The sequence below is a fragment of the Argopecten irradians genome, chromosome 2, assembly GCF_041381155.1.
Source record: "Argopecten irradians isolate NY chromosome 2, Ai_NY, whole genome shotgun sequence".
Lineage (NCBI taxonomy): Eukaryota > Metazoa > Mollusca > Bivalvia > Pectinida > Pectinidae > Argopecten > Argopecten irradians.
Genome location: NC_091135.1, coordinates 38,333,173 through 38,359,890, shown reverse-complemented (window position 1 = coordinate 38,359,890; position 26,718 = coordinate 38,333,173). Strand labels below are relative to the sequence as shown.

The 26,718-nt window shown below is 33.9% G+C and overlaps 1 protein-coding gene across 1 annotated transcript in view; it reads right to left on the bottom strand.

Annotated features, from left to right (window-relative positions):
- Window positions 1-8,572: 8,572 nt before the first annotated feature.
- Window positions 8,573-26,718, bottom strand: part of LOC138315404 (GTP-binding protein Rit2-like) — a 28,424-nt gene continuing 10,278 nt past the window's right edge. The window contains exons 2-4 of the mRNA XM_069256411.1: window positions 19,269-19,351; window positions 12,400-12,583; window positions 8,573-11,948 (exon numbers count right to left, since the gene is read on the bottom strand). Coding sequence (XP_069112512.1) covers window positions 11,689-11,948; window positions 12,400-12,583; window positions 19,269-19,351 — 527 coding nt within the window. The 3' untranslated portion in view covers window positions 8,573-11,688. The remainder of the gene's footprint in view (window positions 11,949-12,399; window positions 12,584-19,268; window positions 19,352-26,718) is intronic.

The following is a 26,718-nucleotide window of genomic DNA, read 5'->3' as shown; positions in this document are numbered from 1 at the left end:
TATTTTTAATTTAGATATAAAAGATAATATCGTTTGCACGTCCTTTTAATAGCTACAAGTAAACAAACATAAACAGTTTGGAAGTAGAAAACATTCTATAGATCCAAACTACAACCACGACCGTCAACTAAGAATTTGTAAATTATACTTAATTAATTACTTAATATTTAAGGTTTATTTCAAGTACACTTATTAAAAGTAATAATGTTACAATACATAGTATTCCTTATAACATAATCTTCTAGAGATATTGTTTTCTCCATTTCAAATTCTTTGAGGGACAATGAAGTCATTACGCCGTTTGTTCAGCCAATCAGAATCGATGTTACAAAAGGCAACGTCATTTTTTTTTCCTTTACTGGCTTATACTGTAATTGTTATGCCACTGGAATGCTCATTGAAAGCAAGAGTAATTGGGGATACTTTAAAGTAATGAAGGTTTTATTTAACTTCATTAGTATCTTCAGCTGATTTAAATAGGTTGATATAACGAATTTATAGGTTTATTGCATAAATTAAATTAATATAACACATGTAAATTAAGGATTTGTATATTACAGAGTTATCTGCACTTTCGGGTAGGTATTGATTGTGATGTCATGTTTTTGCGAGCGTAACGTCATACTGTTCGGGGAAAATGACGTGAATTACGCTCACAAAATAATGACGTAACAATTGATACTTACCCGCAAGGGAGCTAACTCTGAAATATGTAGACACAGAATAAGAGCAACAACTGTATATAACCATTGAATGTCGTACATTAAAAGTAGTTTCACCAAATATGGATATGTGTCAAAAAGTTTGTTTTACTCTAACGATGTAACGAGCTAGAGGGAACCTAAAGCAAGCGAACCCATGCTAGACCTTTTGAACGGAACATAGATACTTTTTTCGAAAATTGATCATCCGCCGAAAATCACGTTACATCGACTCTCTTTTTCGGAAATCTTATTCCCACTAGTATACCAGGCACGTTGGGTATATCAGTGTATAAACTCTCAGTGCTTGAAATAAATACTAGTGAGTTTGCTTAAAGAAGGAAGAAATGTTGCCTATAGATTGTGCTTTGAAATGCAAACAAAAAATTCCAAAAGCATGCTAAGTGCTACAACGGCTCCTCTATTGTAGAATGGCCATTATTAATTAAATTCGTTTGTTGTTACACGTTTTTCATTAGGTTAATTTGTGGCGATAATTTCTATTACTTGGAATTTCTCTATTATACCTAAATACAAACTAGAAATTCCCACTGATGGAGTACATGTCACGATTAATTTGCACTTCCTTGATTATCTATATTTAGCTCATACATCCTTGAAGACGCACTTGAACTCTACCAATTATTAAGCTAGGTGAACACATTATAAGGTTACAGGGATGAACACATTATAAGGTTACAGGGGTGAATGGATTAGGGATATTTATAGAAGCAGTTTTGTTTACCAATAAGTCACTAAACTCATTTGATTAAGCGTATGATAATTGATTCATCGACCGCCCAAAGGGTTGAAGGTCATATTTGATTTTAGGGTTCGTCCAGTACTTCCACAATATTATATAGATATATATTCCTATACTGATTTGCCATACATTTATCTTTCTATATGAAAATTTTAAAAAATTTTCCATTCTACCTTTTCTGTCCATGTTTTTTTTTCACCAGTTTTCACTACTATTTAGTTAATTGATTAATTCTATTGTGTTTTAAATATATCATAGGCACATGACGTAGTATGACGAGAAAATCCACTATGATATATTCTGTTATTTAGTGGTCAAATATTCGTCTTTTGTATTTGTATTTTTATAAGCATTTCCATCTTATCTCACGTTTGCAGTAAAATGCTATTTTCACATAAGTAAACACTGCTTTGATTTGCTACAAACACTGTCGTCTAAAGCAATTTCGAACTAAGAGTTGTATTTTTTCCACCATGACTATTGAACAAGAACACTATTGGGGGGCAAGGCCATTTTTCGGAAGGAAAATGAAATAATATAATGCATTATCATAATTGCTTCAAAAATGAAAGATTTTTAAAGTTTGGATAATGATTTGGACATGATTTAGTCTTTGTGATCTTCGAAATCGTAACGAATGTCATTTGAGAAAGGTCTCTGACATACGTTCAGCGGAGCATTAGTTAGTTTTGATATATTTTTTTTTAATTTGTCTAAAAATAATATTGAAATGTCCAAAGCCGGTAAACAAATCAAATCAATCTGAATAACAAAAGCAAAGTGTTTTAGAGGAATTGAAAGCACAAATAAATCATGGTAACAGATGAACAAAAACGACATGGCATATGCTTTGTATTGTGTGGAATTAAAGAACAAAATGAAATCCTAAACGTCATGTTATCGTGCAATAAGATAGAATTAGGAGAAATGTATGTCATTTGTGTAGAAATGAAGCCACAAAAATCGCTCATTAAAACGGGGAACTATAAAATTAGAGGAAATGAAATGATATTTTTTTTCAGTTTCTCTCTCTAAATCCGATGGAATTTCTGAAACAGATTGAAATGGATTCAATTTAACTGACGGATCACCCGTCTAGATGCACGTCAAGATCGATTGTCGATTAAAAAGTCAGAGCAAATTACTTTTCGGGAATCAAACGAGCATGTGACGACATAAACTGCCAGCATGCGTTTGACAGAAAACGCCCCAGGCAGATCTTAATGGACTGGATGATTGTAGCCGGCCGAAATGACTCGTACAGTGTAATAACAAGGGCTAACAGAACCAAAAGTGCAACACCCTGGTTCCAATTGCGGTAGATTTATCACGGCGCTGGCAAAAGGGATGGGAAGGAGAGGGTAAAATAACTGGTATTTATAAGTGTTAGTCAATTCTGTCCGTGAAATATGCTTGGTAGAGCAGAAATATTGGCATTTTTAGGTCGGGCAATAACTAACCTAGAGGGATTTCTTATTACGATTGAATGCTTAATAAGTAAACGTCTGCTACAGGGGTCTTGGATGTGGAGCTTTATCGATATTGGTTGCGAAACGCTGTTCAATAACACATTTGCAAAGAAAAAAATGGGCTCCTCTTAAGCCATGGTCGTGGATGCGCTAGCAGGAATAAGAATCACTTTAGTCAGTCATGTATGGGATTCACACCATACCATCCACTATCAACAATATCGAAGAATTGTCGAAGAATTTTCCTTAGATGAAATGCTGTTGTTTTTTTTTCATATTGTTTCCCTCTCGTCGACATAGCAAAAATAAGTGTTACTAATACAAACTGCATTTCTAAAGAAAAAAATAATAATAAAGCCATTATAAATTTCATTTCAAGCTTCTTCCCATTCGATTCGCTCAAGGTCAATGTACGTAATTACACTTTAGTTTGGCAGAAATTGTATGACTTATGTACATACAGTTAAATGCATATGTAAAGTAAAATGTGTACGTATCTCTAGTTGACCATACTGTAAATAGCGTCTTCTTGATGACCTCTATCAATCATCGAGTGAATCTATATAACCGGGGGAACAAGCTTATTATGAAAACTGACAACTCGAGATAAAGACAGGATCCAAAATGATGGATTTCCTCGGAGAACGGATACCAGCATTATTAACCATTGATCAAATGAAGAGTGTTTGATTAAGGTTATATTACAGAGGCTCGGTCAGTGATCCATTTCACCACAGTTTTACCAGGCAAACTAGAGATGGAATAGAAAGTGTTAACCGATGTATTCTTATGTAATCAATACGCCCTTAAACTGTTACGCATATGTAACATCTAAAAATTATCTGGTGTTCTAGTAAAGAAAATCAACAATGCTTATTCGTGATCAAGATGCTTTTTAATTCTTTTTAAAGTTGTATGGTCTATGATTTGTTGTATTTTTGGCTTAGAAAAAGTATTCAAAGTGTTCACATATTTTACTCCGCCTCTTTAAGTTTTAAACTTTCGATATTTACTGACTTTTGTAAAATTCGTATTCGAAAAGTTATTAAACAATTAAATTAAAATATTGTTGGTGTTTTGTAACGAGTACAAGTTTAAAATGTCGATTTATTGTCGATGTTGACCACGTGATACGACTCAGGAGGTTCCGATCTATACGGGTATCGTCGATGTCGGTCACGTGATGCGACTCGGTTTTCCGATATAACCCAATAGTTTGTAACATGGCGTTGACTGTAGCGGTTCTTTCAAAACATATGATATTTCATGCGGTATTTACCGCTATTTCAATAGTATAATGGTGCTTTCATTGATCTGAACCATCATATATAAGCATCCATATTCACACAATGTATGTTTTATGCGAGTTTGTGATGTTGAAAATGACAAGAAATACAACTTAACGATAACCGTATGCAGTTGATTTTGGTGTTTTTATGTTTAGCATTGTCTGGCATTGTTAGTAGGGTTATTGACAGTCCTGGTATTTTGTTTTGGGGAAATAATACTATGCTTGTTATTCTCTGGTATTCAAGTTGTACATGCAGTTTTCCAAAGGCTAGCAATAAAACATATCCAATTTTGTTATGAAACCCATGTTAGATTTTTACGTAGACGACATTTGATTTTCCCTTTGAGATTCTTATGTTGTGTGGGAGCTAGAAATCGGATCTTTTATCTTCGAGGGCACTGTATTTATTAGCCTTATCGTTTTGGTCATGTTGATACTTGACCTTGGGTAATCTGATTTGTATTACGGTTTTGTAATTATGTCCGTAATTATTATTATTATTACTATTTATCATCCGTAAATAATTATTGTAGCAATAATATCTACACACAGACACTATTTTTCCCCAATAAATTCATCAGAATCTTATATATCACCACTGACCTATGGAATATTAATGTAGAAGTAAAGGAGTCTGCTGTGTACACGTCTATATACGAAATGACTGAATGAAGAATATTTGCCTCCAACATCTAAAGCCAACCATATTGCATCGAATATGGTTAAATGTCATGTATCATATACTACCAGTATATTCTCAAATAATTTTGTAGCTGTACCTGTCTACACTAAAATATAGGTCACCACAACAAACCCCCTACCTTCTACATTAAAAATCATTGGGACAGAAGAGTCGCTTTTTACTTTGTCCAGTATGCGTTCTGGTAACAACTGATGTGATTTAACAATTTGCAGGGTTTATGGCGACAGGAAGTTAGAGCTCCCAGAGGAAAACTACCGACGTACTTCTAATACTTGCCGATTCTTCACGTTGATCCCAATTTTGCATGCAAGTGTTAACGCAGTGGCAGACACTAGCACTTGTTGGCTCTCTAAGGATGGAATGATGAAATGATTATTCTGTAAACTTCCTTTAGGGTTAATCCTGTATAACTATTGTGTTCGAACATCCCAGTATACTTACAGTCGTTTTAGGCGGTTATGAAACTAATGTAATCATGTTGATATAAACTATGTCATGTTTGACATCTTTCATGATTGGTGAAGCCTTATGGAACTTTATTACATGCGGGTGCATTGTACTTTAGAAAACCCGTATTGTCGATTTTCTTTGACAAGTGTCATTGCACTGTAATTTGATCAGACAATATATCATTTAGAGGGCATTCCTAGAGCTTGTCTGGACGTTATTATCTCATCTGGGGCCGGTCAGTCAGTCTGCGTTATACAAAGTATGTAAACCATCGAGATCCTGACAGAATAACATCACGTTATGCATGAAATATAGACACAAGATGGCTGTTCTTAGGAGCGAGCCACTGATGTAGACAGACGGAAAACGATAGAATGTCCTACAAAGTATATGTATATGTCTCCCAAACCGCATCGGTGACGTAACAATATCTACGTATGATCTTACAAGTGTTGCGTGTGACGGAAACACTCATACATTATTATACGAAAGACGTATGACACTATACTCGAATTCACTGTTAACACCATAGTGTGAAACATTTTTCGAACATATATTACATTTCCATTACATATTCCTAACTGTAAATCAGTCTGTCATATCTGAAAACACCTATTGGTGGTTGGTATCTTTATATTAAACATCCAAAATCGCGAGTTTTGGATAACCTGTTCTGCTTGACTGATAATTGATTAAATAAACAAAACTTATTTATAACGTTCGTTTGTCTGGGTTCCAATTAAAATTGATTGTAATTTTGACATTTTGATAATTATTATCGTATTCCTGACACATAACGACAATGGTGCGTTACGTCGTTCACTAACTTGTACAATTCAGACAGTCATGCGTGGAAATATCAAAATATCAGGTATTGACAATTTGTAATATTTATCAAAAAAGCTCCAGGGCAATCGATAGTAGACGTCAGGGAATCAACGATGAAGGATGTGCAGAAATGTTTATAGATGATGTGCAATATAGCCTCATGAATTAACAAACACAACCCAGGAACCGTTCACACATCGACACTATATACACTGACGGAATAATATGGATGTCAATTTACACCATATCGTGGTATCCGTATATCTTGCGTTCCATTAGTATTAATATGTCGGCCCTTTGAGAATATCCAACCACAGGATAATGAATACAATGTTTTTACTCCTGCTCTGAATCATTTATGACCAATTATATCTGCTTTGTCGCCTAAAAGTCAACTGGTCGCACAGAGCATAACGAAATATGAATAATTTACCCTCTTTCAATTGAGAACTGGGATTCATTACATGTGGAATCCAAGGCATTCGTGAGAACCTGGTCTGTAAAACTGGTTTTAGAGCAATAGTATGCTGAAAAAAAAATCTTCAAGCGTGAGCGTCGGATGTTTCCGTCAAAGAAGCCTTCAATTCAACTCCAAAACTGGGTCAATTCAAATGACCTTAGATCTCTCATTTTTCTGGGAACTGTTTTTCACATTGGTGATATTTGTAATATTTAATATTTCAGTAGGCTTGCTAGGTTAATCGGTCGTTATGTATTCCCACTGGTTCCTTCTCCATTAAAAGCGGAACCTACATAGAGATATTCGTCACAGAGTTTGATTTATACATTATGTTAACCCAGCACATTCTGTATTCTTTTTTCATGAATATGAGACTGCCGTATGACATATGGGCGTTTAGGATGATATAGCTACAATATATTTATTATGAAATATACCATTAGACTTGACTTGAAATTAGTCATGCAAACATGTTCAATCGGTCGAATTTCAATCTGTCTATGAACTGAGCAATCACGTCTAGTTGGAATAAAAAAAGCCATATAAAGTAGTTAAGCATGAGTATGAATTATAGAAGCCAAGAATTGTGTCTTTCTTCCTTTGTTCAATTTAATGCTCTGCTAATGATGAATTGATATTCTCTGCTATGAATTATTGAAATTAATTATTGAAGAAACAATTTTATTTTTATACAGAAACATCCATGTGAGATGGCTTCCTAACTGATAATATTCAAGATGATAATAATATATCAATGTTAAAACACTTATAATGCTAAGATCTTTAGGTTAGAGTATTAATATCATACACTTATTTTACGGTCGAATTCCATTTTCGATATTTTTTATTATTTCTTTTATAGTATACATTCATTTAAGTGAATGTGGTGTATCTAATCTATCTAATGATTTGCTGTACAGCTATACTATTCAGACCGTTACTGTCTAAGGATTAATCCTGAACAAGCAACTTACGCAAGTTTTTTCCCTTGATACAATATACGCCGTATGCCTCGACCTTGATAAACATAATTCCGACCTGGCTCTAACATCAGGACCTGACCTCAGGGACTCTAGGTTAGCATTTCAGTGACATTGTGTCCAAGACGTCAGATTAGTTTTGTCTCCTTCTGTTATTTTACAGTATCTTTATTTTTTAATCCTTTCAAAAAGAGATTACAAAAATGTATAAAAGCAAGAAGTTTTTGTGAAGATTTAATGACTTTAAACCGAAATAAACCGCATCGAGGGCCATAAAACTGTTTCCAGTCTTTAATCACGACCTATATTACTCCCGATACTGTCATTCGACAGCAGTAGACAGGCTTCAGGTAATTCATTATATCAATATAAAATTAATTTCCGGGCCTTAGTAATTAATGAGGATGCAGTGACCCTATGGGTATTGATGTAATATGTACGCGATATCTTATAATGCTGGTTTACATGTGAGGGTGTGTGTGTGTGAGGGTGAAGTTTCTAAATAACCCTAGGTTTGTCGGATGACACTGATGACCTTCACCTAGATCGCTACTTACAGAGAATTTTGGCCACCTTAAGGATCTTCTTCGGTCTATAAATATGATGACCCAAGTAAAATAAATGATAGCCAGTTTTTTTTACATCGGTGTAGTGCAAAATGAACTTAAACGTTTATGTATGTCACAAATACTTTTTTGACTTAGCTATTGAATGCAGTTTTGTGCATAATTTGAATACAAAGATGAATTTTACATTATAGATTTGTGATATTAACATGAAATATCTTGAAAATGTGCAGGTTACAAGACACTTGTTAACTACATATATGTTTGAAATATTTTTGAAATATAGTTACGTGTATTACAACATTCTATAAGGTTTGTCAATGTTTTTGAGAAGTTACAAATAGCACAAGAAAAATGAATTGAAGACTTTATATACCGCTATAATTGGATACAGCATCAAGAACCAAAGTTATTTGAACAATATAGAACAGTAAGGAAGAATGCGTTAAGGATGTACTTGTTACAGTAAATATAATTGTATTTATTACATAATCATCTTGATATCCAGTGGCTTCCCCCGTCTGATATATCTGCATACATTTGTATGTCAGGGGTGAAATATAAAATTAAAAAAAACAACATTTTATTGGATGCATCAGACAGAAAATCCATTGTGACGTCATGACAAAACCAATAGTCTGGAAGGTAAAGTATAGTCATGATTCCAGGACAATAATGCTGGATATTCACAGTTCATTTGGCGTTTAAATTCTTCGAAATGTAGCTTTACAAATGTAATTAAAAGCATCTTAAAGTGTGGTTCATTTCATATTATATTTTTTATATTTACCTCGAGGTTTTAATTTTTGCATGCCATTCACGAATCGCAAAAATAAAAAGAAATTTCTAAAGTCGTTTCACATGAAACAAACTGTCATTTAATTTTCTACATTTATCGATAAAAAGACAAATATATGTTACATTTCATATATTTTAATACTGAAATTTATTGATTCAGTATCAGAATTGCATGTTACCATACTACATGTAATCAACACTAAAGATATGGATATTTGAAATAGTTTTATGTAAACAGGACAAACAAATATAACGATATTTAACAAAAATTAAATTTACATTGATGACATTGATAATTAACTATTCACAAACCTGTCTCATATATGTATCCGTATAGTTACAATATGTACCCGAAACCTACAATGTATAATAAAATGTCCTCTACAGCCCTTTACACATGATTCTAGTTTAATACATTCAAATATACCAGTAAAATAGACAGAAAAATGCATGTCGTTAATGCTGCCATACAAAAGAGATATTTATATATAAGTTTTGGTTGGCTGAGATTTCCTATCGATTACAACATTATGAGTGTTGAATGAAATTTGCGAAAACATTACTAAATTGATTAAAGAATAATTATAAAACGAAAAAGGTGCTTACTTAGCAGGATGATTGCCTGACATAAGTTTATATTTTCCTAAATCATATTTTTTAAAAGTTAGTGTAATTTGTTGCTGTAGTGACGACACGCAAAATTTCTGAAAAACAAACATTTCAGTACTATTATAGTGGAGATTGTATAGTCCAGTGCCATTAGAAATACATAGATTATAGATAATCTTTATTCATTTTCACAAACGAGATAACTATTGATGTCATGAATATTGACTGATTAATAACAAATTTTCTCACAATGCCAAGAAAAATATGCTTTTGTATGGAAATATAACACAAAAATCTGAGTGTACTCTAAATAAACTGCGACGCGGTTTATGATGAAATTACACTCAGATTAATCTCTTTAATACTCATTATTCCTTTTGGGACTCTTTTGGTCTATGAATCCATTACGCCGTCATCTCAGCCAATCAGAAGCAACGTCACAAACGTCGACGCCATTTTTTTCCTTTTTGGGCTGATAAAGTAAATTTTTAAGCCAATGAAAATGCTCGTAACAAGCAAAATTAAATTACATATATGTATTTATAAATAAACCTATTTCTATTACATTCATATATGTACATATGAACGAAGAGGCAGTAAAGAGGAATTAAAGTAAATCATTGAAAGACTAATATGATTTTTCTTGAAATTGATTATTGTTGTAATTTCCAATGGTAAACTAGTAGTTTGAAGCATGATAAAATAGTCTTATCATTTTTTCATTAATAACACAGAATGTAAGTACGTTTCGTGAAAGAAATGTAGACTCTTTCAAAATGACGTAGTAGACGGAATAGCATTTGACTGAATGTCCATAACAATCTTTCTACAACAAATCTTACATATCACAGCAAACAAATGGAAAATCATCATGTCCAAAACAAATACAGTATTAAAAAAATCACAGTTTTTTCAACTAAAGTTATTGCAAATGGAACATCCCGTAATATATCGTTGTCGGACGGCATCAAACCATTGGCTATTAGATGTTTCGTTATTTAAGTTGGGCTCTTGATGACTATAAGAAAAGAAAGATGTTCATCTAGACATTGGAAATATATTTCTAGTTATTATAATGTACGTTGTTGTCCTAACCATTGTTTGCTTGGACCAAACACAGTAGGCAACTCTCACACTAGGGGTATGATATCGTACTGGATAGCATTGCTTTGATAACGTAAATCATTGGATAAATCATAACATTTAAACGTGTTTACAGGACATCCACACACAATGAAACTGGGCTGTGTACATGATGCATGCTATACATGATTTATATAAAACCCCATCATTAAGAGTGGCTATTGAATCCCCGTAGTCTGAAACCTTAACCCAAGTGTATTCTTTAAATTATATAATAATCAGGTAATCAAATTTAAGTGCTTTTCGAGCAAGACATTTTGTGCCAAATAAGATTTCGATAATTCCATTTTGCAAATGCTATAGCAATTATTCGGAATACTTGCATTAATCATGGCGCTAATATGTTAAAAATAAATGTTTCACTAAAATCTGATAACGACAAAGCAAGTACACAGTATGTTAGAGTCTCTTAACTAAGTGGTATATGTGTAGTTACTAAATCACTGTATGTACAAAGGTATCATATATCTATGGAAGCTATTGATATAACGGGCGATCATCCGCAATCAAACATTTAGTGTCATTGCATCGCCACACTATTATTATTACATTAGAAAAGTGGGCATTTAAATGTTTTACACGCTTTTCTCTAAAGAACACAAGTAGATGTAGATGGTACGAAATGCATGAATAATATCTGAAGGAATGGAATGCAAGGTGAAGATGAAAACATGTCTTTTCTGGATGAATACATGTTGCTCACAGTTTCATATGAACAAAATGACATACATAAACCTCCAGGAATGCTTTGGTTATAATATATACATGAGGAGACAACACGTTTTTGTCTGAAAAAGTCTCTTCTCTTACAATGGTAAATAACTGTTTTCTTTGGGAGCACCCTTGTATTCACTGTTTGATTCTCTTTAATTATATAAATATATATAATCGGACACAAATCATAACATAGTAATAACGTCACTTCCGCTATAACTGATGTAGGTTGTCACAAGAACGGTCCTTTTTACTGCTCTTTCTAAAGAGTTTGTGTAATAAGCCTTTAGCAGCTTTGAATGAGCCTTTTCTCTCCTTGATTTTTTTGCTTTCCTCAACTCCACCCGACTCTTGTGTGAGTTTGAGTCGGATCTGTTTTAATATTCCAACCAAAAGTTCGTCCACGTGGTGGTTCAAGGCGGCTGAGGTCTCGGCATACTTACAGTCTAACTTCATTGCGATAGAGCGGGCCTCTACAAAAGACATCTAATCATCAGTAACTCAAAGAGTCAAGAACCAAACGTAAGACGTTGTACTGTAATATACAACAAATATTTAGTTATTTGATTACAACGACGATTCCTTAAAATACCCAAATTACAGAAATGTTTGCATAATAAATCTTGAATAAACTGTAACATACTTTTCAGCTTATTGATTATTTTTAAAATGTCAAACCGATATCTTAATTTTAAATCAAAGTTGGAGAGAATATTATTAACACGAATTCCGTTAATTAGAATTTTAGACCTCCACAAACATAGCAATGATCTCTGTGACAAAGATTTGAAACGCAATAGAGAAAACAGAATAAAAAAAAAGTTATTACGCCGTGCTCCCTAGTATGTCAAGTTAATGTTTTACTATTTTAGACATAATTTATTAATAATTATATTGCAGGTATGGCATCTGAAGTTTACCCACCGTCAGCGCTCACTTGGCGTTTCCGAGCCAGGTCTATCTTATTGGCGACTAGGATGATAGCCCTGTCGGTTGCGATTTCGTGTCGGAGCTGAAAAAGCAGATCACCAGCTGCCTCAAAGGTCTGGCGATCATTTGTAGAGTAAACAACAAGGAAGGCGTCAACTTGAGTTTCGTCAAGGTCAACCTGAAATATCAAACATAATCTTAACAAACTTAGCATCCCATCTCTAGACAATCCAGAGTTTCGTCATGAAAGCCATCCTCCTAATGCTTCGGTTCTGGTACTTACAAATCAACAGTTGAATTTGAACATGGGATAAACAACTTGTCACTCAGACCATTCAGATTCCAAACTGACGTCAAATCTGACAGGTGGCACTTTCAGAATCCTATTTTTTTCTAGCCTGTTTAGATACACTGTCCTAGGATTAAGTAGTTACAGTAATACAGATTTAAAAATAGAAACATGTTTTTGAGAAATTCCGTATGAATTCTGTACGTGTTCTGGTGGAAAGCTAAATGAGAACATTGTTTTGCTCCTAATATTGATTGTTTTCTTTCATCATATATTTTCTGATAAATAAATACGCAACTTACTTTAATGTTTTATTAGATTGCTTTCAGATTACTTTTTTCGTGTTTCTAAAATGGTAAATGATATATGCATATTTTCATAATTTACTATTAAGAGGTTACCGATCTCTACCTATAACTTAAACAGGAAACATTCTAATTTAATTACGACCTACTATTTGCTGCCAACTTAGTTAATTGACTAATAGTAGCTATGTGATGAAGACGTATATAACCGAACATCAGACATTCACGTCAGGGCTACAACACTGTGGAACAGTATGGAATATCGTTTGCCTCTATTGAAATATCTCGTGTCCTTGATAAAGACTACAGTTGTATCAGCGTGTTCCAATAAGTGGAACGTTCCGGTTGTTCCGGTACGAACCCGACGTTCTATTAAATGGAACATGCCGTAAAGTTGGAACACACCGGTTCGTCTGATACATCTCGTTAACGGATTCCAAGTTGGAATTTTGATTTGAAATTGCAATTGATTTTCAGGGTTTGAGACCTTGTTAAATGTTTTGCGTAATTTTCTAACAAAAAATACAACGCTGACGCAACCATGTTGTTGTTCGCAATGTTAAATACAATACGCTTAGACTGTGATTGGTTCGTTATGTTTTGTTCCATTTAGTGATTTAGTTCCAAGTTGTATTGACGCAGCCAAAACATTCTGCTTAAATGGAATACACTGCTATGCTACACAACACACAATATTAACAAACTCATCAGAAACGAAAAATAAATCTTCACGTACATGTAGTTCTATTCGGCATAGTGACACTATGCATGCATCATTTGTAATAGTAAGTACTTAATGCCAATCTGAACGGCAACAATTCTATTGAGAATTAACTTACCACGACCTGGTCAAATGAATGTTTGAATTATAGCGAATCGATGTTGACATCCGAACTATTGTTTACACTTTATTTGGTATACGATCATCCAATTATAACGTTATTGATCATTAACCGAACTTTTACTCATTCATACCGATACAAAATATCCAATGTTTATCGTTACAGGAAGGACGGTCCGTTATGTGTACTGGGGATGGTACGAGTTGCGCTTTGATTTATCAACAAACAATGTATATTGGTTGTACTTCTATAGTTACTGGTGTGTCACTATTGTCTTTTTGCCATTATTAGAAGCAGGAGAATGTGAAAGGCTAAATAAACCATTTAATCCCAAAATATTTGTTTTAATCAGCAATGCTAATTCTGGATTCCGTGCATTTTGGTATCAAAAGAGACATAATTGCTGACTGGGTGGTACTGCGTAACGTCCTATTACCAGACAAGGTCATTTAAGGACAGCCATCCCTGTATACTGTTACATAATAAGACGTCTGTTATAGGGAAGTGATCTCTCTGTAAAGTGGGAACTCTTTCCTATAACTTACGATGCTACCTCATTAAGCATACTGTCGATCATTGTCCAAAGGGTATATCTCAACCGCTCAAATTGCAGTCAAATGACAAACCAGTCCCCCTCTCCTTATTTCTAAATGCTTCGTAGGAGCAACAACTATCACTTTATTAAACTTTGCAGACGATAACATGTCTAGTTGGGAATGGTTAAACAAAGAACCTTCCTCGGAGGTGGAATGACCTATTTGAAGGCCGAAAGGAAAGCAGTCTCCAGCAAGAAATTAGACAGTCTATAAGGAAGAAAAAGAAAGAAAGTATCCCAAATTTATTCGTCTTTACCGTTAATATATGGGTACATCATTGCTATTATAAAGGCGTGCTTTCAGGTAAAAGATAGGAATGTTTTATGACGCTTTTTTACCCATTTATGTCCATTACAGATTACTGACAGTTGCTAGGTTATCCTAATGTGATAACCTGATTATCGATAAAAACATCATGTCGCCATCACGTGATCAATAATGTACTCATAAGGAAAATCAGACGATCAATTAGCAGTTTACGGAATCAAATATATTACGGTAGGCGCGTTAGGTTGTTCGACAAGTTGTAATTAAAATGCTACTTACAGCAATAATGAAGCAATAAGTGGATGTTCTTTAGGATAACTGGTACCGTAGAAACTGTCTATCGTAGCTTTGTGATGTGTCATGCAGTGCAGTTTTCATGTATCAAATAGGAACACTGATGAATAAGTTTCATATTTAACCAAAATACTGAAGCTGAAAAAACGCCTGATTTACCATACGTAGTTGGTCCATTCACAGCATTCGACACACAAGGTTTAGTCAAATAAGTGCCTGTGGTGATCAGTATAGCAAAAAAACAGTTTTCCTCTTTGCATCATTGCATATATTAAAACGTTTATGGTTGAATATGGTTTATAACGAGTAATGTCATTGATTGTTTTTATCTTATAACTAAAATGTATGATCGTCTCTGATTGGCTGACGCAACGAAAAATAATCCTTCAAGAAACTAACATTTTCATTGGATTAGATTAAATATTCATGTACTAACTAACCTGAATAGATGTGATTTGCATAGAAGGAATTTGGATTTGTTAAAATCCATATCAAAAAGAGAAGTAGAATACCTTGTGTTTCCACGGGTTTTATATATACTTATATGAATTATGACTAGATATTTAATTAGTTCATTTTCACTTTCATGTTTTCGTTTTCTAAATCTAATTCTTTGAATGGAAAAGTCACAATATTACAAATAGCAAGGTTGAATAATTCTGGAGGGCTTGACACTGTTGTCATCGACGAAACACTGAAGATGCTAATGATTCACGGGTACAAATCGAACTTTGGTGTAAAGAAGTTTCTTTTACTGATGGTAAACGCTATCGAGCTGTAAACATAAGACGCTACTAAAATTATCCCAGAAATCCATTAGTTATCAATGCTAGAGTTTATCGACTATTTCAATCTGATATGCATGTTCGACTCACATTTTACACAGTACCGAAAAGAATGACGATTGATGAGAAGATTGGGTGCGTGTATGTGATAAGTGAAAACTCTCCTAAGCGTGGACATCTAATGTCATCAACATACATTTATTCATGGAATAAAACGTTTTAGTCAAACAAAACAACTTTTAAATGATAAAACTTCCACAGCTTTGTTACATCACAGCAGAAGATGTCATATGCATAAAGAACAGAACAATAGCGCAAACAAATATTTATCATTAGAAACGGTGATCAACAAACATGAAAGTATGGGCATATCTTTTATCAAAACACCGTCCGCGTGCAAGGCGTACGTCATGACTGATATAGAATTATATTTGCCTTTCCGGTGTTTGTTAGCCAGATTACGGACATTCATGTATGGTTTACTGGCCATTATCAATATGTTCGTTTACGCGATAAATGTTTAATATCAAGGAAGACGGTGGTAATGATCATTGGTATATATTGGATAGTCTGCGCGGGTGTATAAAGGTTATTTTCTGATATTGCTTTGTGTCGACGAGGTTATCCAGCTGCCTGGTTTTACTCATCCTCGACACTCCAGGGGTTAACATCACTGACGTTATATTCATCCCTGCGCTATCTCATAGTAAAATTGAATGCAGTTCATGAGAAAAACTCTGACCAATCACAGGCCTACGGAGACTACCTTTGAAAATTGCAGAGAGAGAGAAACCCAACTTCAAAGCAACATAGTTAATCACAGTGTATCGTTATACAATTCCTTTGATGTACATCAAATGATCAAATGACCTGTATCTTCTTTTGCCTGCAGTTTTAATGAGTCAGTGATGGTAATCCTTGAAATATCTAGGATGAATTTTACTTACTGGGTCAATATTTTCAAATGGTTTGCAGAACCGAGTTACAAAGCCTACCTACTTTGAATCCTAAACTGGATTTTTTTAATACAATCTCTAACGGTCAAAAAAATAGAAAATAAATCTCGATCAATAGCATCGTCTTACAATGCTCTTCTCCTATTGAACAAGGTAACATCATTGCAACTACTTCTGGTTACCATGTAAATGATCGTGCTGTTAATGAAGAAGGCATTAATGTTGATTCCATTACCATTAAGTTTAAGATTAGACGAGATACAGAAACTCGTCAAGCGTTCTAGAGAGATTTGTCCAGATCTATTATCTGCAGAACACACTTTCGTGATTTCTGTTGAAGGGTTTTATAGGACAATGGGTCAGACATATTGTGTGTATCAAGGAAGCAAATCGATAATGTCTTGTGTTGAAATGAACCTTTGAGAGCCTGAAACATTAAGGGTGTTTTACTTGAAAGACTTCCGGGAACAGAAGCCTTACATATATATATATAGATGATGATAGCGGGCTTCATTTGGCGTAGCAATATGTTTCCATTGCATTGCTGCATATCATACAAGATGCTTATATAATTACCAAATACTCGAATTGATAACAGTGACATTTACATGTTTGCGTATCCTATGTTTTCTTTAAATCGATTATTGTATGAAGTTTTGTATCGGGTATAACATAAGAAAATTGATATTAAGAATGAATGTAGTGTGTATCAGAAATATAAATGCCGATAAGGATGGGGATTTTTTTTTTAAATTCGAATTAAACTTAAAAGGGCTGAATCGAACATTTCACTCCTATAATCAAATAACAATAGAACAAGTTATTCCAGTACATAATAATTGCATCATCAACATTGTCTCGCCAGAATCATTTTGAGTAGTAAAGATGGAAGTACAAAATTATAGTGACACAGGAAATCTGTTCCACTCCTTTTATATACTTAGCGTCAAGCATGCGCAGAACCAACCACTTTAATAGACTTTGATGTAACTATGCAAAGGGATAGAGCCCAGAGCCTTTTAAACAGTGGCAAATGGTAAAATAACATTCGACCTACGAAAAGGTTGATTTAGTTGTAGGGCGTCATACCGGTCATTTGAACAACTCGATTACAGCATATACTATTTAGTTATGCTTTGTTTAAAACGATTGGTACTGAAAGAGATATAACAATCATGTCACATGCCATCATACACTAAAAATAGTAAAAATATCTACTTATTTTTTAAAAATGATAATCTAACGAAATTTTGACAAGAATTACTACCCCTGCGAGACGTTGATGAATAATTCATGAACATTCATAGATTATTCATTAATAAAATTCATGAATATTTTTCAATTATTTCATGCAATTCATGAACTTAGAACTTCATAAATAATTTAAGAAAAAATATTTCATGAACATTCATAAATCCTTTCATTCATGAATTCATGAACGTTCATGAATCTCTTTTATTCATGAAATAATGAACATTCATTAACAACCTATTCATGAAAATTCATAAAAAAGTTCATGAATATTTTAAGAATAGTCATGACCTTAAAACCATCATGAATGATCATGAATGTTTACTCGTGATAATTCATGAGTTCTTCATGAACTACAACTCGCAGCAGTATGCACAAGCAATTCATGAATATTCATGAAACTTCATGAACTGGAACATTTCACGAATATTCATGAACTTCAGTCGTGTTCATGAAGTTTAATGAATGCAAGCTGGAGTCAGCGGCATCTGAATTTCATGAACTCTACTGGGGGTCCAGATTGAAATTTTCTATCAAACCAATGACAATTATATTGTAATCAATTCGATGAAACTAATTCTTATGACAAAAGGTATAATTCAGATATCAGTGTATAAGATCAGAAGAGTTTAACATGAACTCACCCACAGTTTACTGTGTTCTTAATAGTTTCATACTGCCACAGATAAGTGCCATCAAAATATGTCTTCAGTGATACGCAGCAGTCAATTTCATAGGAAATGAATAATCCTTTCACTAATGTTCAAAAAATGTCATTTAAAGATGGATAATATTTCCCCTTCCACACGCCAGCAGATACAGCAGTCATTTTGGATTGTGACTGTTTTGGAGGGAAATATATATAGAAGTCATGTGACTCATGTGGTCATGAGACAAGTCATGTGACTTCAGTGGATATTCATTTTAATTCATCAACATGAATGAAATAGCATGTCAAAAATCATTCATGAAATTCATTAATACTATTTTCATTTTCATTCATTTTTAAGAATTTAATGAATATCAGTCATGCATAAAATTTCATGGCTAATTCTTGCCACGTTGATCATGAACAATCATGAAGATTTCATGGATTCATAAAACTTCATGAAGAGTTCATGAGAGTCATTTTATGAATATTCATGAACTTTTTTTAACCACAATCTGCCAATATTCTTGAAAGTTTATGAATCATTCATGAATATTCATGATGTCATGAATAACATCTCGCCGGGGTTGATCTAGAAGATTCAGCACAATGTGATCAATCAAACTCACCTCTTCGGGCCGGTCGCAGAACACTAACGTGGATTCCTCGCCGTCTAGTAGTACCGTTATCATCTTTTCCTCTTCAACGTCAACTGAAAGTATAAATACGAGTAAACGATGATAAAGACATATAACAGATGTAAGAAGTTCAAAAGTTTTATTCAGTCGATTCAAAATAAATTGAAAAGCATATCAAACTCACATTACATTTAATTTTTCGTTAAATGACCAACAAAACCTGTTTCGTATATAGTTCGTGACGTCCTTAAGGGTTTGTATGGTCTCAAATTAAAAGATTTAAGTGATTTGTGACATTAAATTTAGTTATCAAATCAAACCTTCTTAAGGTACAGTCACATTGTGTAAGTTTATGTTGTAGTACGGTTTAAAAAAAAATAGGGTAAGAACTCTGGTCACAAATTACTGCTCACTGAAAATGCCCTGTGTGTTTACGTGGCCTAAACTACGTCAAACTGTGATTACTACCTGTTGGTGACATGTTCATAGCATGTCTTCTCGTTACATAGGTCTTTAACAATGAATAATGAGTTCTTTGTGATCACGGCAGTGATCGGTAACATACAAAATGAAACATGAAAAGTATTGTTATCCTTTAAAACATCGAAACAAATGTTATCGCAACGTTGGAAATCAATGTCAAGATGAGAGTCTGCCGAAAGGGTTGGTTAAACTTGCTTGATGGTACACATATATGTAGCGGGAATAAAGAATCGTCTATCTGATTTGAGATCTCCTCGCTTTACCAGTGGGCCTAATTATGGACCATCGTCTGTAGCTTTATTGGCTTTGTTCACGAACAAATCGTATTACCACTAGTTTGAATCAACAATAATTGAAAAGACTTTTCCGCAAAATCTCAAACTAAATCGATTTTCTTCTCTTAAGCAACAGTTTATGTACACAATTTCGCCATAGAAAACCTTAGTTAATTAAAGGTTTCAAACACCGGACGTCATTGCCGAACGTAGTTTTGTTACTGTTTGACGTACCGGCACACCGTAATTACATAAAACAAGTGTAATTAGCTGTTAATAAAATAAAAAAAATAATTACATTCAAGCCTGAAGCACTCACTCCAATCCCAATATCACATGATATAATTTGGCGGAGGTTGTAAGGGGGAATACACTCTAGCACTTAGAAGTAATACCTGTAGGCATACAATGACGTTCACAACTTGTGCCGATGCGGACACGATGTTTGTTGAGATGTCTTGGCATTTGTTATCAATGACCGCCAGTTATAAGGACACTTGACCTCAGGATCATAAACAAGTTTTATACGTTGCTTTTTTAACAAATATTGATTACCGACCCGTAATTGTTTATCAATGTCTTTAATAGATGTAATTCGTCGGAATAAGAAAGATGTGATGGAAGAGATCCATTACAATGCCAGGAACACTTGGGTAAAAATAGGTAATTATACGTTACCAGATGTACAAAACGTTTATTAAACACACAGACCACGATCGACAAAATCCAACCGCAAACTATATAAGCTCTTCACACAGTCATCTGTGGTGATCGTCTGATTGACTTATAGCAAACAAGGCGATAATTCAAGGTCATAAACAACATGTTTGGCTCGTGGCATATGTAAAGTAAACAACAGCAGAGACGTGATTACCATGTGGCAACATCTTGATATTCTCATCGGGGTCATACTGATGGTGGAAGCAGCCTTAAAGAGCTGTCCTATGAATAGTTTGAGATCTCGCGAGATTTTAGTCCTCACCTGACTGAATCTAATACTTCTGGCTACTTTAAATTAAGAGATTAATGAAAGATTTCCATTGATTAGAATTCACTTACCTTAAAACATATACCTGTATATACTCTACTTAAGATTTTTTGATATTGTTAAATTAATCCTTCAATAAATGTCTTTTGTGTAAAGGACACTTTATGGTTGTGTCCTTAATTGTTATTGTGCCATCATCATGTCCAAAGTTGTGTATCTATTAACTTCAGTTATTGCCTTATTTAGAGTACTTGGATAAAGATTTTGTAAAACTGCACATTAAGTTAACAGAAGGATTAAATATATTTCTTTATTTGCAAACAATAAGCTTATTATTTATCGCTTTTGTTGGTCTGAGGAAATATACAGGTGAAAAATACATGCAAATATCCACATGGCTAATTTAAACGTAGTTAGGAAATGCAAATTATTGGTTTTTTTTTAATTCTTTTTAGTTTCATGTTATGTGTACTATTTACTTGTAAACAAAGTATACAAAGTGTATGTAGAATAAATTGAGTGTATGGCTAGTATGTTTACTACGAAGTCACATTAAGTACAAAGAAGTCAAAATCAATAAGTCATCTTGATATGTTCAAATCTGGTATTACGTGTAAATAATGATAACTTTCTCTTTGCCGATTTCGTGTTAGTGAACTCATTAGTTTTCTCATTTTTACGTAGTTTTATCGAAAGAACGGACATCTCCATGTTTCGTATTTAGAACCGGACAATGACTTCTAGCATGAACCAACATTCCAGAGGAAACATATTAGTAGTACCAAATGTGGTTGCAACACCCCCGTCCAACAAACATTTAATTGATCTTTTAAGCGTAATACATATATCTACATGAGTTCATTTAACTAAGTGTCATTAAAACAAGAAGAAAGAGGAAAAATAATCTGCCCTTTATAAAATGCCAATGATCGAGAAAATATCGGAAATTGCCACATTGTCATACCCTTAAGATAGATTTTCATGGTTTTGTCTCCATTTTGTGAGCGAATATTCATTATGTTATATTGATTAACCATCAATAGGATATATAATTGTCGGTAACTGACACTGTTCTTATTGACCTATAACATATTTGCTGTGTTCAGTGCCTTGCTACCGTACCCCGCCTACCTCCTACATCTAACGGCATAAAGACAGAAGAGGAAAAGTTAACCTTATAATTAAATCGACGATTCGTTCTATAGACTTCCGTAGTACATACTGTATAGCTGTCTATTACAAAGGTAGAACATCATTCTCCATCATTCCAAATGACAGCTGCGCAGAAAAGGTACAAGGAAACGATATTTATAAATGTCATGAGATTTCAAAGAGGGATAGCCTTAAAATGTGCAAAGACAGTGCAATGTGAATTGGCTGGGTATGCATTTGCAATAAGTATGCATATTTGCTACATTTTACAAAATAACCTCGATGCAGTAAAAAGTGTCATCTATTCCCCATAGCATAATCATAAAGTCTGGTATGAGGAAATCGATATTGGGACAAATTAAAGTCATATCTTATCTGAAATTAATTGAATTAATCCCCCAATTGTACCATCTATTGTGGAATGCTGACATTAACCTTTTGATATATTTGAAAATTCCAACCTGCCTAGATATCAAACTGTATACAGTTTCGGGTTATATTGTTACATCAGATAGGCTTATTTATGCAAAATTGGGATTGTTCACAGCGTGCAAATTTTTGCTTACGATAATTGGATTTCTGTTACGTGCGAATATATTCTCAAATAGTTAGATCATAGATAAGTATCGCGAAAAGCTGCATTGAGTAAAATGGCAACACGCGAAAATGTTTACAACAAATATTCTTTATTAATTCATCCACCCATGAAATGTCATAATGGACTGGTCTAGTCTTTGATTTAGAATAGGTTTAATGTGCCTCTTAGGGTGACTGAATTAAATTGTTGGTACCAAACGTATTGCATTGCCAATAAACAAGTGTGAATAGCCTTTGCGAACCTGACATTAAATAAAACAGAGGCATCGGTTATAACAATGAAGTATTTCAGATCAAAGATCGTTTAGTCTCTCTAATGTTATTCCCCTGATCGAAAAATGATAAAACCTGGCTGTATTGTTACCATGGATATTCAAAGCATGTTTCTCTTGTGATGATGATTATGCGTTTGAGCATTAGGGATCGTTTATGACACGCTAGATTTCCTGTGTAATCAGACGCAGCAAAAGACCCCTGTGTGGATTTTTAGATTAGTAATATCACTTAATCAGGAGATTTTTATATAGAGTGGAACTAATTACTCTGAATGTCTTCAAAAAAGTCATATGTCACCATTATCTGCAGTACGCTATGTCCAGTAGTGGTCGAGACAGATATCAAATACGAATTCAAATATGTTTCGCGAACGAACAACTGTAACAGAGTTTAATTTCCAAATGTATATATGATTAACATACGAATAAATATTTATTGGCGAACGCGTCGATATTGACGACACCATGAAATATAGTGTACGTTGTAACAAAGTGTATTTCGTCTTGTAAAATATACTTTCAATGACCAGTAGGAAGTATTTAAACCATCAAATATCTATATTTACGAATGAAAGATTAATAATGATTTATGTATCGATGAATGAATGTGGTTTCCCAAATATCGTACCCCTTTAAAAATCATGATCAGATACACTGTATAGCGATGAAACTTCAAGGGTGGTTTTATTTCGCAATATTTGCTATTTCACTGAAATTATCGAAATCTAGGAACAACAAAATATTTAAAACGAATGAAAGACGGAAATACATCACATCACAAATCTCTCGTGGTGATACATTAGATAATGGGTTTGTTTGGTCATCGCATAATACACTTTATTACCTTTTAACGCTAGAGAGCTCCGTTCTCATTTATTGTGTCGTGATGGAGTACTGTAATTGTGTCCGCAAATGGAGTCGGTCAAGGAAGAAAGAGTATCTTATGACAAAACTCGAGTACTTTCACCCAATTTAACATAAAGGAGGTTGACCTTCACAGAGAATGTTTATTTTGAGAACATATGATTCGCTTCATACATTCTTTTTTGTTTTTGTATATGGATCCCATGTCCTGAAGTGTACCGCATTTTAAAGACATTTACAGGTTACAAATGGTGTGGAAAATAATTCCATCAAGATGGGCATTCGTTGTAAACCTCGAGCGATTTCTAGGTTAATCTAAAGGAAATACAACAAATGGAAGCAGTGAGATTTTATGAGATTTTAAATCCGTGTGGTATTAATTGGTAATGTCATACGATTTGGGGCTTTCAACAGCACACAAAAAAATGACAATGTATATATTTTGGACTCATGTATGTAACTAGCAGCCGAAATAGAGCATGAATAATTCGAAAAAAGTGTTGCCAAGTACACTTAGGCTTTTTGGAAGACGTTTGGCTTAATCGTCATTACATTAACCACGATAGTATGATCAGGAAAGGATCAATATAGATACTGCCTGTTATCCAATCTTTTTGTTACTCAATCAAATATTTTGAATTGAATCATATTATTATAAAGCATGAAATACTTGATTACTTCAGATTTAAAATATTTACGAGACGCTTTCACTTTGAAACACCTGGTTGTTTATTTTATTTTCGTGACTCACAAAAACAACTTGTTACACACGATTCTAGTTTATCATAGAGAAGGAAAGAGCACTGACCAATCGACGTTACAACGTATGTCGCTACAAGGCTATGTGGTTGATGCGAGATTAAACAACACAGCTGCCACGTCTCATATACATACTTGTCCTCGAAAGGCTAGTGTTCATGTACCTTTATCAGTACCTAAAACTAAATAAATAAAGTGACATATGGCGCGACCTTTATCTTCAATATAGTCATTATACGACACATAACGAAGAATTTTACATTTGAAAACGAATTAACAACAAATTAAATGAAGAAAAAAATTGTTTTAAAGATGTATTGATGACACAAATAAAAACCCCAAGCTCAGATTTAAAGACCATTTATACAAGTGCATTATGAAATAAAATATTTCATTATGAAATATTACTTATATTGATTTACGCAGGAAAATGGGATTTCGATGTTTCAGAAGCTGGTGATTATCTTATTTTATTTCTAGATATATAGTTAATTGGCCTTGTAATTAGGCCGTTCGACACAAATGATGACCACACGTTAAAATGGTCTTTCAACGCTTATTATAGGTACATTTTACAGCCATTACGATGATCTTCATTATATCATGAGGTGTTACATGATCCCGGTCATCAGATGATCGATTGGTTAACATCTACACATGTAGGTTAGCTACATACTATATCCTAACGCCCAGATGGCGATGGCCATATCCCTGAACATCAGTAGTTCAAGTGACATCAATTAGCACCTGTAAACTTCGATGTAAAAATTACCACATGCCTTTCAGAAAATAGCCACATGTACTATCACATTCAAATAATACTGACATTCCCCAGGCTAATTCTAAGGACCAGATTTCACCATTCCCCTTTGTTCCTCGTAGGGATGTTTGGAACACTTGGTATTGGTTTCTGAAGTGAGGTTCTACACTGATCTCTAAATTTACCATAATCACAATGACGTACATTGTATACCTTTTATCAACTGAAGCTTGGTCATCAGAAATATCATTAGTGTTCAGAAAGTCATGTCTCTCCCAAGTATCGTTTCTTCAAAAACAATGTGGCGGCGTCATCATAACGTTTCTCTTTTATGATGTCTTGTGACGCTTAATTATATTATTGGCCACCAGCAGTCATTTAATTATATAGAGATGTTAGGATTTAATATGCAGAGAAGTGAAAAAATGATAGTAGTTATTTCTGTATTTGCATATTACAGACTTATCTGCCCTTGCGGATAGGTATTGAATGTAATGCCATATGTTTGCCTGCGTAAGGACAGACATTTTAGAAAGAAACGGTGTGATTTTCGCACACAAAATAATGACGTCACATTGGATACTTACCAGCAAGGGAGGCAACTCTGTAGTATGCAAAGACGGAACATCACTTTGACAAATAATAATAATGTATTGGTTGAAGATTGGTGTACCCGAATGAAATAAATGATGTTTTGATACATTAATTAAATAATTTCTTTCATTTTCAAGAAAATGTGTGAATATTATCTAAGGATAAAACGAATAACGAGCATGCCTTTGTGCATTTTGGACACTATGGGTCTTGAACAATGCATACTATAGTTGTCCTATGAAGATGTATGGCATTCACATTGCTCAATACAGGCAATTTGTTCAGTCCCGGTTACAGATGTCAGCCCGTCTAATTAGTCATTTCAATTATTATTTTGATTCATTGTTTCATATCAACGAATGTTCCTTGTAATGAGTGTGGCTAGTTTGGAGACTCCATTTGCTAATGATGCTCCCTGACAAATAGATCCTGAATGGTGACAGCGTAGGAATCCTTCCAATTCACATCGTGTAGTTTCTCGGTTCATCGACATTAAAACAAGTTATAGACCTTCCCGTTTCTGCTAACTAAAACTAATGTTGTTCCCTATAATTATAGCTAGTATATTGCGGGTATGATATTTTCGCGATTTTTCAGCACATTGCTGTGATAGCGAAAATTTGATCAGCGAAATAATGGTCAAGATATATGTACAGTATATACCCCAAAAGCCAGATCGTGAAAATTAACAAAA